A 14,714-nucleotide genomic window follows, 5' to 3' on the forward strand; every position below is an offset into this window, starting at 1 on the left:
ATCAATCTCCACTCTCATAGAACCTTTTCCCAGCTCCCTGGTGACTGGGCTGTCATGAAGTTTCCGGATTCTGGTGAACTTCCTTCACCAGTTTTTGGTAGAGGGCCTGGCCCTCCACTTCCTGAAGGCTCTGAACTCACCTCTCCACCCTTTCCTTTCAGTGGGTTTGTAGGTCAAAGGGTTCGTTCTTTTGATCTTGAGGCAACTTATACCTTACCATACTCTCAAGAAGCAGTCCCTTAATCTTTCTTTGGTCTCACCTCTTTGAGTATCTAATACAACATTTCGGTAGAAATTCACGCAAGCATATCCATACCAACCCCCAAATATTTACATTGCATTTCAAAGTATTCACACCGCGTGAAGTCTGTCTTTAAGTCCTACTAAATACTTTCTCCAGCTTTTGAGTTAAACATTGCTCCGGTGTCTCATAGTTGAGAAGAACATAAAAGTATTTTGTCAATTGTGAAAATTCCCCTCACGTGAGTTGTATCTTGGGTGTACCATATTTTCAGACACACTTTGTAATTGACTTTGTGAACCTTCTATCACCTCTTTGCATTTCCACTGGGAACATTTTCACCAGAAGGTCTACCAGATTTGACAAAGCCAGTATGAAGCAAGGAAAGAATGTGCGGTTCAGAGAAGAGGTTGTGTGTGTGTGTTCATGTTTGGAGAAGAGAGCAGGGCAGCTAAGACATCATCCACCCCTTACCCCTACCCCCTAGTTCCCCAACTCTTAGCTCTCTGTTTTCCCAAAAATTTTTACTTGTGTAAGACCCAGGAAAACGTCCACAAATAGTTTGGTAACATGAGACTGTCCTTACCACCTATCACTTTTGCTAACTTCTCACCTTACCTTTTCCTCCAACACAGCTGTAATAAACTCAATACTTCTGGATAGCGCCACAGCCAAATAGTAGATTTTGATCCAAGCAAAGAAGGGTCATTTTGAACTATGAGCTCTGGGCCCCAAGAAGCCTATAACTCACTTTAGATATTTAATAATAATATTACAATAGCAATAAGATAAAGCAACGAGCTTTTCTATTGCCTAGGATTATCCACTCATATTCCTAAACCTTTGTCACTAGCACTCAGGCCCAAATGAAAACAATAACAGCATTCAGTACAATCAAGGAGAATCCTATCAATGTCACTGCATTTACACTGTTTCTGTTTAATTGCATATGTTACAGTAAAATGACTCTTGTGGTCAAAGAAAGCAAATGTAAAAATGTTTCAATAAACTTGACATCGCTGTACAACCCAAAGCTGGGTTTAATGTGGTAGGGGACAGCTTTCAGCAACATCGTAAAGCAGATGTCTGGAAATGCTGCAAATTGCAACTTGGCCTACAATCCAAAGTCTTAACCCAACAAAAAAGATGGAATGTTGCACAAACCTTTTCCCAACCAAAAAAGGGACCCTGACTATCCTCATTACTTTGAAGAGGTCACTGATTTTTTTCCCCTTGAATATTAAAAGAACAAAATGTTTATGAAGCAGTAACATTTCACTGCAGAGCTTTACGCTGCGACAATGTAGTTTCATGAACACTAACAACTATTACTGTTTAGGTTTACTTTTATATTATTACTATTGCCAAGGTAATAATTGAGAAGTTGATTAAAAATGCCAAGAAAGCAACATTGACCACTTTCATTTGGGGGATGGAATAAGTGGGATGTCTTGGAGTGCACCATTATTGCGTTGCTAGCGTTGGTCTTGCGCCAGCACCACTTAACTTCCTGCACATGGTGCCAAGCGCCAGACTTCGCTGCCTCGATACCCCACTGTGTCAGGTCTATTGACCAGGTTTTATTCATCTCTTTATGAAACACCCACTAACCATCCTGACTGAAACTTCACTTTTCTCCAAATTCACTTTCAATCATCTTTCAGGCTATTCCAATATTCACCTTTTCCAATTCCACTTGAAGTATTAAAACAATGGGACTTGGAAGATAATTAAACCATAATAAAATGTAATTGAGTTTTTCAACTTGGTACATTTTTTCTCATTCACAATGGGTCAGAAGTATGTCCATAATGCTGCTCATTACAAGATTGTACTTACACTGGGGATTTCATAGCCTTGTATAACACTGTCATCTTGCCATAAAACATTATATATAAGACATTATGCAATATGTACACCCTTCAGAGAGGCCACACACTAGCTTCTAACATCCTTTGTCTAATAGACTGGACAGCAGTGAACATTCTTTTCCTCTATCTCTATAAAAATAGTATATGTTTAATAACTTTCATGACTGTTTTCAAAATGACTAAAATAAATTAAAGACAGATAACTAACTTGCCATAAAATATTGGAGAAACGAATCTCTTGACTTTTGCTAATAATAAAAATAGGCTGCTGGTAAAAGGCACTAATTTCAGATTTTAAATGATGCATTCAAAGTAGTTTTAGATAAACAACATGGACAACACTGTAAAAATACATATCTATTTGTTAATAAATTCATTAACACTTGTAATCATGAGTGTTAATAAAAATGAAAAGTAAGAAATTAGTCATGTCATTAATTTTGCATTTGAATGTATGAATTTGATTACTGGGGATCTTTTTATAAGATTAAAAAGCCCCACAGATATCATATAATTATCCTTCATTAAAGTCAGTTGGGGATTAACTAGAATTTATTCTGACAAGCGAAGGAGTCATGAACTAGAGACAGTATAAAATTTCATAGTGGCATAAGGAGCAGATGTTCAACATTACATCTTGCCATTCTATATAAGATCTGCAAAGGATATTCCTCCAAATGATAGGGCAGATGGGAAAACAACATTCAAGGAAGGCCTTTCACATGAAGATCATGTAAAATGCTATCATGTAGATAATCCTGGCAAATTACATTATTGACCTTTATCATATCATAGAAAGATTAGCCTTTAAAAATGCAATAATGGATGAATATAGTCTGTATTTTTGTAGGAATAATAACTTGGAATAGCTACGTGATACCATTGTGGCAAACAAAGAGCTAAGGCCTTTACTTTTGTTATCTCAACCATGTGAGGTTAAACATTACCTCCTCTTACAGATGAGAAAACATTCAGAGGATGTTAAATCATTTGCCCCAAATTATAGAGCTGGTGAGGTCCAAAGTTGGAATTCACATCCAGGTCTCCCTCAGTCTCTACAAATATGTATAGTATTAAAGAAGAAAGTGGTAAGGGGGAGAGATCAACCAAAGGACTTGTGTGCATGCATATAAGCCTAACCAATGGACACAGACAACAGGGGGGTGAAGGCATGAGTGGGGGGTTGGGGAGGGGCAATGCGGAAGATAAGGACACATATGTAACACCTTAATCAATAAAGAAATTTAAAAAAAAGAGGAAAGTATTCTGAAAATGCTTGATTCTCAGTTATCCTTTTACTTAAATTCTTTTTTTTTTTTGCAGTTTGATCCTGTTGTCATCAAGACATCACTACATTGGTTTAATGTGCACTAAAGAGATGAACAAGTTCCGATACCAACAAGCAGATGAGAGCACCCCAGTTAGATGAGCACCTGCACTTTCACTGTTTTCCATCTGACCTGGGAAAATGGGCCTTTCTGGCACTGTGGTTAAATAAGGCAGGTCCCTAATCTTCATTAAGCCATTTGCATTTATTTTCTTGTGGTAACTGGTTTCCGGGGATAAAACACCTTATCTAGAATCACCCAGCATAAAGCTCTGAGTTCGCTATGCTCAGTAATGTTGCTGTTGTTGGATTTCTGTACGCACAGCCCTTTCTCACCTATTCCATTTATATGACTTCTTTGGTATTATTTTCCATGCCAACAGCATGGAGGTCAAGTTAGTCACATTTAGCCTCCTAAGAAACTCCTAGTTTCAAGCAATAGATATATTCCTTTCATTTGGGCTCATCCATGGGACTTGCTTGGACAATGGCACGTCAAAGACAGGGGCTTGAAAAACATGTGTGCAATTGGGCCTGCCCTTACACCTTCACCTCTGCAGTTACCAGGAGAACATGTTTGAACTTAATTGCAGAAGAGAGCTGTATAGCAGTTGAGTTGCTCCAATTATCAGCCTGACATTCGAGGGAGCTTAACCAAGAATAGCAGGACCTCTTAGCTGCCCCAAGCTGATTCCAGATGCACAAGCAATAAACATTAATTGTTCTACTCTATTTAGGTTCTGTGGTTTTGGCTATTCAGCAAAAGCCAACTGATACAAGGCCTGTCAGTCCAGGCCAAGGCTATATGTACTGTATAAATGCCCATGGTAATTTGATCCAAGAAATTTCAGGAGAGACATAACCACCTATGGTGGACATGCCCTTGTGTGGCCTCCATAACTCCCACTCCATACTATTCATGACTTTGTATAATCCTCTCTCCTTGAGGGTAGGCATGACCTATGATCTGCTTCTAATCAACAGATATGGCAAAGGACAAATGTCTTATCTATCATTCCAGTAATATTACATTATATGACCAAGGTGAAAGGAGTTTGCAGATGTAATCAGTTGACTCTGAGTTAATCAAAAGGGAGAATGTTCAGGGCAGGTCTAAGCTAATCAAACAAGCTCTTTAAAGAAGGTTTTAGAGGTGAGATAGTTGAAGTAGCAAAGCTCTTGCTCTCTCTCTCCCCCCCACCCTTTCTCTCGGCTTTGAAGAAGCAAACTTCCATAAATTCCACAACAATAATGAAATAAATTCTGACAGCAACCTGAGGGAGCTAGGAAGTGAATTCTTCTTTAATTGGACCTCCAGATGACAATGCGGCCCAGCCAATAGCTTGCTTTCAGCTTTATGGACCCCGTTAAACTGTGCCCAGAATCCTGACCCATGGAAACTGAAATAATAAATGGGTGTTATTTTAAACTGCTAAGTTTTGGAAAATTTCTTACACAGCAATAGAAAACTGATGTAATTTTTCCTGGATCAAGCAAAAACAAATTCAGAGAACTATAACATTACTTAGTGGGCTAAGAAGCATCCTTTAGGTATAACATGACTCCAAATGTTTCTTTTTCTGGTTATATTATTCACTCATCAATAAATGGTGCTTCTATCAATCCTCTGTGTACTTTCAGAGAACCTTCTTTGTTTTTTTGACACAATGCTTATTGATCCCAGTTCACTTTTTGCAACAAACCATCCCTCCATTTTCTTTATTCTTTTTTTAAATCCTCACATGAGGATATTTTTTCCATTGATTTTTAGAGAGAGTGGAAGGGAGAGGGAGAGACAGAGAGAAACACCGATGTGAGAGACACAATTGGTTTCCTCCGGCATGCCCAGGACCAGAGCCAGGAGGCTGCAACCGAGGTATGTGCCCTTGACCAGAATCAAACCCAGGACCCTTCAGTCCACAGGCTGATGCTCTATCCACTGAGCAAAACCAACTAGGGCCCCTCCATTTTCTATCTGCTCTTCTCAGTCCTTCATGCTGTCCTTTTCTGATTGTCTTGGAATTTCTGACCATCTTTCGAATTTCATCTTTTTTAAATGAAAGTTTGATACAATCTCTGGTAAGATTTTCATAAAAGCTTCCAAGGCAGGCCAATTAAGGAGTGGAAGGGCAGAGGGTTGAGGAGAGAAAGCTGGAAAAGGGGGATATGAGGAAGACAGGGGGAACCATTTGTTGGTATGGGTCATTTATACCGTATTTTCCGGCGTATAAGACGACTGGGCGTATAAGACGACCCCCAACTTTTCCAGTTAAAATATAGAGTTTGGGATATACCCGCCCTATAAGATGACACCTGGCATATAAGACGACCCCCGACTTTTGAGAAGATTTTCCTGAATTAAAAAGTCGTCTTATACGCTGGAAAATACGGTACTTTAGTCATTTAGAAGCGGGGTCTTTGGGCATCTCTCTTTCAACTAACCCTAAATCAAATTTCTATTTTAAGCATCACATGCCTCAGATTTACTTGTGCTAGGAAAGAACAGTGTAGTTAAGAGAGAATAGGTTTATACAATAAGAGCACATTAAGTTGATGTGGATTTATTCAAAACATTTCTTTGTTGAAAAGTTACTTCTATTTTATTCTACTTTGACATATTTCTATTTTTATTTGCTAAAGAAGTTTCAAACTTGCTCCCCTGAAAAGTCAATTCTTCTGGTCCTTTGCCATTTACTCAAGTCAATTTAAATAACTCTGTGGGTGGGGAGGAGTGTTTCCTCTATTATCATCTCTCTGGCCAGCTACTGCTATGTGAGATCATTGAATTATCCCTGATATAAAATAGCTCATGGGCCCTAGTGAGAGAGGAGCCTCTCTGTGTCTCAAGTAAGGTCTGAAATTCTTCCCAGGTGGGGGGCCAATTACCGACATTTCAAATGATGGCCCTGTTCTCCGAATGGGATCAGGTATCTGGTGTTCTTTGGCTATTCATTTTATTAAATCCTTTTTTAAAAATTGTGAAATAACACTCAGAAAAGTACATAAAATTAAATGCATGATATAACCATGAAATAACCAGAATATAGCCAGAAAGTGCTGTTAACCCCATGATCCCCATATATTTCTTCCCAATGGTGCCACTCCCCTCCCATCCCAAAGGTAACCATCATCCTGACATTTATTTATAGTTTTTACACCTGTGTATGCATCTCTAAACAAAATAGTTTATTTTTAAGCTATGGATGTATAAATAGAATCATACTGCATACTGTATATTCTTTCGTTTCCCACTTCTTTCTCTTAGCAATATGTTTATAAGAGTCATCCATGTAGTTTGCTAGAGATCATAAATTTTCATCGCTATTTGGCCAGTTATTTTTACTAGTATAGTACAAGTTATTACTATCATTTTCTTGGTTAGGAAAAACAAGCCAATACATATTGTGCGTTCTTTCTTTTCTTATCTTCCCTTGATGTTTAAATTCAGAAATAAAATTTATCAGAAAACAGTTACCAGACAGAGAAGTCACTAGGGCGTGTGATACTCACTGACAACGTTGGCTTGTCCGGTGAATATGGTGTACTGGAGCTCATAGGAAACCACACTGAATTCATCATCGGAGGTCCAGTGGACAGTGATGGTGTCATAGGAAGCTGTGCAGAGCTCCTCCCTAATTGTGGGAGGGTTGGGAGCTGTGGGCATCAAGAATGTTCATCAATGGAGAAGCACTCAACTCTGGGATACATTTCAGAGATGTTGGACAGTCAAAGCAGGCCTTTCTACATAGGTCCCTCAGGACTACTGTTCTAGAGATGGCGACACCAACTCAAACAACATTTGGTTGGTCTGTTATCAGTGTGATTTTCAATGGGTAGTATGACTTCAACCTGCCAGCACGGACTTATCTCTATTTATCCCGAAAACATGTTTAGAGGTTAAACAAACAATACTCTCTCATCCATGAAGGGAAACGTATTAAACAAAAAGTAAAGAAGATAAACTTTGGATATTTCATCTATATTAAAGGGATGGTAAACTTTTTTGGTAAAGGGTTAGATGGTAAATATTTTAGACTTTGTGGGCTCTGTTGCAACAACTTAACTCTGCCTTAGCATCATGAAAGCAGCCAGACAATTTGTACTCAAATGGACATGGATATGTTCCAGTCAAACATCATTTACAAAACTATTGAGAAAAAAAAAGAAAGGAAAGAAAGAAACAAACAAAAAAAAAATACACAAGTGAGGACCAGATTTGGCCTGTGAGCCAAAGTTTGCCAACTTCTGAGCTACGTAATGCCACATATTTTTAAAAAATTGTAATAAAACCTAAATGAAAGAATTCCCTAACTTGATAAAGTAGATTAAACTCAGTTCAAAAGTAAATATTATGTCACCCCAATCAACTTAAAATTTTTTTAAAAAAGTAAATATTATGTCTAGTGTGGAAAGGGTATCTACTAACTCCACTATTATTAGTATATTATTTTTAATTTTTATTGAATGTATTGGGGTAACATCTATATATATAAAAGTCTAAGCGACTGACCAATTGGCTGACCGGCCGGTAGCTATAACATGCAATGACCACCAGGGGGCAGATGCTCAATGCAGGAGCTGCTGAGCGACAGCAGCTTTGCAGAGTGCCCTCTCACACTCCAGGATCCCTTGGGGGATGTTGGTCTGCCGGTTTTGGCCCGATCCCCGCAGTCCAGGCCGAGAGACCCCACGGGTGCATGAATCTGTGCACCAGGTCTCTAGTTGGTTAATAAAATTATATAGGTTTCGAGTGTACAATTGCATAATACATTTTTATATTTAAAATTGTATCCAAATGGAAAAATACTGGAGTTTGTTATCCCATAACAGGTAAGCCAAATAATTGTTTGAAATTTTCTTCCACTAGATGTTTTGATGCCTTATAAAAAATGTATTAATGTGGCCCTATTTTCTTCTCACTTATAGGTGATCTTTCAAATTAAGAACAAGATTAGCAATCCATCATATCTAAGAAGTACATTTTCCTTCCCCAAGGAAAACATGATTCTTTGGCATTTGGTTAACTTTATCACTGGAGAAGGCTGCTGTTTTATGTCTTAAACACATTCTGCAGCAGAGAAGTCTAAATCCTACCAAAATAATGATTTTAAGTTGACTTCTACTGGATGGATTTCAGAAACTGGTTTTATGAGAAGAGTTTGTGGGCAAGAACTAGAAAAAGACTAGGCAGTGAGTGCTTTGCATGGGCAATAATATTTGACATCAGGGGTTGGCAAATGATGGCTTTGGGCCAAATCTGGCCCACTGCCTGTTTTGTAAATAAAGTTTTATTGGAACATAGCCAGGCTCATTAATTTATGTATTGTCTATGGCTGCTTTTATGCAACAGCAGGGTTGAGTAGTTGTAACCATATGTCCCGTACAGCCTGAAATATTTGCCATCTGGCCCTTTGCAGTCAAAGTTTGTTGACCCCTGGTTTAGAGAATCAGTCCAGGCCTTTATTTCCACTCTCTGTACACCAGAACTTAACTTCAGACAGACTTCTGTCAGAGGGGAAGGGTGGTGGGTGGAAAAAGGTGAAGAGATTAAAAAATATATATCTGACACATAGACACAGACAATAGGGTAGTGATTGCCAGAGAGAAAGGGGGCGGGGACAAGTGGAAGTGGGCAGAGGGGATAGAGATGTAAAAGGACTTGGCTTTGGGTAGTGAGCACACAATGCAGTGTGCAGATGTTTTATTGAGGTGTACACTTGAAACCTGTATGGTTTTATTAACCAATGTACCCCAACAAATTCAAGAAAATTTTAAATTAAAAAAAGAACCTAGCTTCAAAAGGAGAAACATATCTGCATTCTACAGGTTAGTAGCAAACTTTGTTTACACTGCTGCAGAGTCCTTTTATGCTCTAAACTTTGATGGGGATTCATGAGTCCCAACCAAACACAAAGAGGGGGAAAAGTTTATAAAAAGGATAAATTTAAAGCTCTGATTATTTTAGTATTCTTGACTTTGCCACCTGAAGACACATCTGGGACAAGTATAGGAAACAAGTGACTTTTCTGTCTGCTGTATAAAGTCCATTTACCCAGCTTTGTCTATTTGTCATTGAATACCTACATGTGGCAGACACTGCATCAAGTTGTACATTAAGATAAGAGGGTTCTACAGAGCTCTTACAGCATTCTTTCTGGAATATGTATTAATGCATTCGTCTCCTGAAGTAGCCACATGCAAGATCTAGTGTCATGTGCTGTGACTTGGATGTGGATGACTCAGGGACAGCATTCAGGAGATGCATCTATGGGGAGACCCAGCTGCATCAGAAAGCATGCTTATTGTCTGTGGTCCCTGTTACTGTGGGGTCAGCCTGCATGGATCAGTGGAAAATACTTATTTTCCCACAATCTAAATAGTTCATCGAATTATTTCTCCATCAACCATTGTGGAAAGATTTTGTTCCTTCTGCATTGCAATAGACGATTAAATGTAAAGAAAACTTATGTCCAAAATAGGCAAGTAGCTGTGAGACACATGGTAGTAGCTGCCGTCAGGGAGGAAATGTCCCCTCTCTGGGTTATTAACTTGACATAACACTTAGAGGCATGTCTAGGGGAAAAAAAATCTTGTTTTTACAGTCAGGCAGGCTAACCCTGTTTTGATTAGAAACCCAATGGCTATGTCCTGAAAAGTCAATACCCAATTTACTGTAAATGAGAACAGGAGCATGCTGCCAATTTCAATATTCATGGCATGGGTACCAGAACTGGAATTTTCTTGCCTCTATCATAAACAGGACACAAGGAATGGTGGGCTAATACTCCACAAACACTTCATTTCCTGCTTACAAATGTCTGATAAACTATTTGGACTTGGCAATATCAACCAAGCATCATATGTTATGGCCAGAATTGATGTTATGTCTAGAAATGGGCCAAATTTGTATTTGAGGTTGACAGCTAAGTAGGCATAATAGCAGGTACCCCATATGGTCTTTAGTTTGGCATAAACAGCCATCGGGATGATATATGATGTGCATGTTACCAGTCAGTGCAAACTACTTTCACAATTTCCCCTTTAATCAGTACTTTGGCATTCGTATAGAGATTAGAATGGGCAGACATCATTGAAATACTATTAAACAATTATTGGGAAGTGGGGAGGACATACTCTTGTCAACAAAACACTGATTTTGTGCAGAATGACCATGTGCTCAGCCAGACATTTTTTTTCAGTCTTTTCTGCCTTTGGACATGACCTTGCAACATGGATCTGGCCCACAAGACACAAGCTGGAATTTGCTAGATGGGTCTTCTGAGCAAACTTTCTGTTCTCCTGATAAACAAAGACACTCTTGGCTGACAGGAGTTTTTGTCATCATTTCCCCTCTGCCCCTCTCTCTTTGTCTGTAACTTGAGCATAATACTTGGAGGTGGAGTCCTCATGTTGAGATCATGGGGCCAAAAGCAACACAATGAAGGTGGCAGAGCAGAAAAAGAGAAAGTGTGGCGTCCGAGGTCATCACTGAACTCTGCCCAGCCTTAGAGCACATGCCTCTGTTCTCCTGCTTCATGATATGAACGCTCTTTGATGGCTCTAGTCCCTGTTAATGGGATTTTCTGTTGTTGCAACTCCACTCATTGCTAAATGCTATAAAAAACAAAGGAGAATTTTAACTAGACCTGGACTAGTGCGTTAGCCACAAACTACACGTGGCTCTTAAATTTCAATTAAATTTAATAATATTAAATAAAAGTAAAAACTCACTATCCACATTTCAAGTTTTCCACAGCCCCATGTGGCTAGCAGCTACCATATTGGAAAGTACAGATGTTTTTATTATCACATTAAGTGCTAGAAAATAGTGTTAGTTTAGATGCATCTCAGAGATAAAAGGTTAAAAGGGGCCAGCATTATATTCATAAATACTTGAAACCGAGTTTGGCTCTTTCTGGCAAATGCTTTGGGAGTTGATTTCTTTCCTTAACAGGAGTGGTATGGTTTGAAAGAAGAATGACATAAGAGACCAAGTTTGTGGGATGACTTGCCTCCCTTGTAAATGCAGAAAGCCTAAGAGCAGCACCTCAGGTCCTTGCAAAGAAAAAACTGATCTTCCGGGCACAATGCTCCTTGAATAGAGAACCCCTTGCTTTCTGTGCAGACTGTAAAAACAAACACCACACACTGCTTCCTCTCTCCTGCTCCGCTCTCCCATAAACATGCACACATGGCATTAGAGTGGAGATGCTGCTGCTGCGCCGAGTCAGGGTCGTGGTCCCCAGGGGGCTGCACAGCCTGAGCTCAGGGCACATCTGGCTTCACCGGATCCACGGAGCCTTCCTGCAGCCACAGGCACGGGTGGCTTTGGCTAACACAAACAAGGTCATCTAAACAGTCCTCATTCTCCCAGCGAGTGTTTTCAGCTCCCACTTTCGAGGTTGACAGCAAATAAAAATGTGGAAGCATGGCTAGGAATAGGAGTAGCCTGAGGTTTTCTTTTCTTGTTGTCGCTTTGGTTTTTTTTTAAGCTTGACTTCCCAATATCATGCTTATCAGAAAGCACAGGATTGAGACACGGCATGAGGAATTCACCCGTGATGTGGGGAATGTTTGTCATGGTGACCTTTGCCAGGATGAAATTTAGTCTTTACCCAGAAAGAGCAGAGGGCTTTGGGGTCTGAACAGACCCAAGCCAAAACCTGCGTCTGCTATTCCCTAGCTATCTGACCTCCAGCAAGATGGATGACCTCCATCGTTTGCAAAATGGGGGTTATAATGCTCTACCCCCATTTGATGTTACAAAGATTAGACAGGGTTGTGAATACAAAGAGCTGGGGCAGGGTGATGTTAGCTATCCAAGTTAGCTATCATTTTTTTCCTCTGCCAAGGCACTGTAAGAGACAGGTGCCCTTCTGCCATGAAATAGAAAATAGCCACGTTTCCCTACGTATCTCTTGGATGGGCAACAAGGCTATTATTTGCCTTACCCATGCTCTAAGAGTGAGGGGAATGGTGTAAGTATGCTTTTAATGATGGAGATTCTCTTTTTTCCTGTATCCTCAATTAGTCTTGGACTATGTCATTTTCATTGGGGGGAAAAAAAGTGCCAGAAATTGTTTCTGGGATTATTAAACTCCATTCCTAAATCAGAAGCCTACATCCCTGGTTTTTAGGGATTTGACCTGGTGGCAAAGTGTGGTATCACTGAATATACACAATATAAAACAACAACAACAACAACCCACAAATACAATACCTGTAAGGTAATCCAGACATTCTAGCAATTTCTTCTCTCGGGAAAAATCTAAGGCAAAGGTGTCAAATGTGTCATTAAGGTTGATTTCAGGAATTAGAACCTGGGAAGATGCAGTTGCCATGGAGACTCTGCAATGTAAACAAAACAACTTTTTAGAAATGTTAAGATGGCTTTCGCTATACCTACATAAGATTTTAAGAAATCACAGAAAAGAAATATAATTTGAAAATAGTGCTATTTTTGCATGTGAGCCTTAACATGATTCGTGGAACCAGCATAATACAGAGACACAATACAAATGAACTCGAGTTTAAAGAAAAGGCAAAGGTACTGGAAATGGCTTCTCCAGTCCTCTTTACTATTGAGGGGGGGAAATCCCCCACGGAGGAGAAAGCATATTCATATTTCATGTTGCTGTGTATTTAACAGCCTGGCCCCATCACATGTAACCCCCGCGAGAAGCACATAGCTGCAGGCATTTCTTCACACATCTGTCTGGGAAACTGTTTGTTCCTTTCAGACTCGACCCTGCTCCACTTCAAAGAGGAGTCTCCCAAATTTCAAACTGCAGAAAAGGCAAAGTAAAGATGAAAAAAGAATGTTTCCAGATATTGGATTAGTTTAATCAATTACTAGCCTCTCTCTAAAGTAAACATTCAAAAAGGAGTTTTTGTCTGGCTCGTTTTCATTCTCCTCGTATTCCTTTTCTTGCACCATATTCCCAGCAGATGGCATGGAAAATATTCATGAGCATTCTCCCAGACCCCCTCAATGGATGCCCTGTTTCCCCTCTTCACTTAGGGTTGCTAGTGAGACTTCTCATTTATAAACTCTACAGCAAGGTATAGGTAGGTATCAATGTTCACAACTGGCAAGCCCAGAGAGATAAAAAGTAGACTGGTGTTTGCCAGGGGCCGGGGCAAGGCAGCAATGTGGAGTGACTGCTCATGGGTATGGGGTGATGAAAATGTTTTGGAACTTGGTAAGAGGTAGTAACTGTAGAACACTGTGAATGTACTAGATGCCACTGAATTGTATCTGTTAAAATGGTTAATTCTGTTATGTGAATTTCACTGCAATAAAAACAATTTACACCTGTGAAATGCTCGAAATGCCCCGGTGCATTGTCAGTGCTGCAGTGGGAGAGAAGCAGAGGGAAAATAGTCAGAATGACGTTGGGATCTGAAGGAAGAGCTGTAAGTGCATGAATGAGAGTGGAGAACCTAACCTCACCCCCTGACCCTTTTTCCAAGAAGCAGTGAATAACAGAGTTGTCCTTTTGTTTGCTAAATATTGCACCCAAGGGAATTGGCCTACTTATTGTGACTAATAACTGCTAATTTAAACTAATGAATAAAGGGATATGGTCAAACTGTATTCGAAAAATGCTTTCCTGCCCTGGCTGTTGTGGCTCGGTTGGGTGCGGGCCCGTGCACAGTAGGGTTGCTGGTTCGATTTCTAGTAGGAGGCAAGCAGGAGGCAGCCAATGTTGTGCTCTCACATGTATGTTTCTCTCTCTCCCCCTCTCTAAAACAGTCAATAAAAATAATTTTTTAAAAATGCTTTCCTTATGACCCATAAACACAAAAACTCCTTAAAACTCAGAGAGATCCTAGTGTTGTTCACCAAATACTTACTAAGCCCTTAAAGTATGCCATGTACCGAAGAGCCCAAAGAATTTGCGACAATGTAGAAAAGTTAAAAGAAACGCTCTAGCCCTAGCTGGTTTGCTCAGTGGATAGAGCGACGGCCTGCGGACTGAAGGGTCCCGGGTTTGATTCTGGCCAAGGTCACATGCCTGGTTGCAGGCTCAATCCCCAGTGGGGTGTACAGGAGGCGGCCAATCAATGATTCTCTCTCATCACTGATCTCTCTCTCTCTCTCTCTCTCTCTCTCTCTCTCTGTCTCCCTTCCTCTCTGAAATCAATAAAAACATATTTGGGGGGGAAAAAGAAATGCTCTACACCTGAAACTAATACAACGCAATACTGAATGTAAACTCGAACTGAAAAATAACATTAAGACCAAGAAAGGCTATAGTGCCCACTGAACCAC

General features: G+C 39.9%; 1 protein-coding gene across 4 annotated transcripts in view; it reads right to left on the minus strand.

Annotated features, from left to right (window-relative positions):
* The window catches only part of MID1 (midline 1), a 392,822-nt gene that overhangs the window by 14,187 nt on the left and 363,921 nt on the right, over positions 1-14,714 (minus strand). For all 4 annotated transcript variants that reach the window (XM_079765091.1, XM_079765092.1, XM_079765089.1 and 1 more), the window contains 2 exons: positions 12,660-12,787; positions 6,950-7,093 (listed from right to left, as the gene is read on the minus strand). In XM_079765091.1, coding sequence (XP_079621217.1) covers positions 6,950-7,093; positions 12,660-12,787 — 272 coding nt within the window. The remainder of the gene's footprint in view (positions 1-6,949; positions 7,094-12,659; positions 12,788-14,714) is intronic.

This window comes from Cnephaeus nilssonii (assembly GCF_951640355.1).
Source record: "Cnephaeus nilssonii genome assembly, chromosome: X".
Classification (NCBI taxonomy): domain Eukaryota; kingdom Metazoa; phylum Chordata; class Mammalia; order Chiroptera; family Vespertilionidae; genus Cnephaeus; species Cnephaeus nilssonii.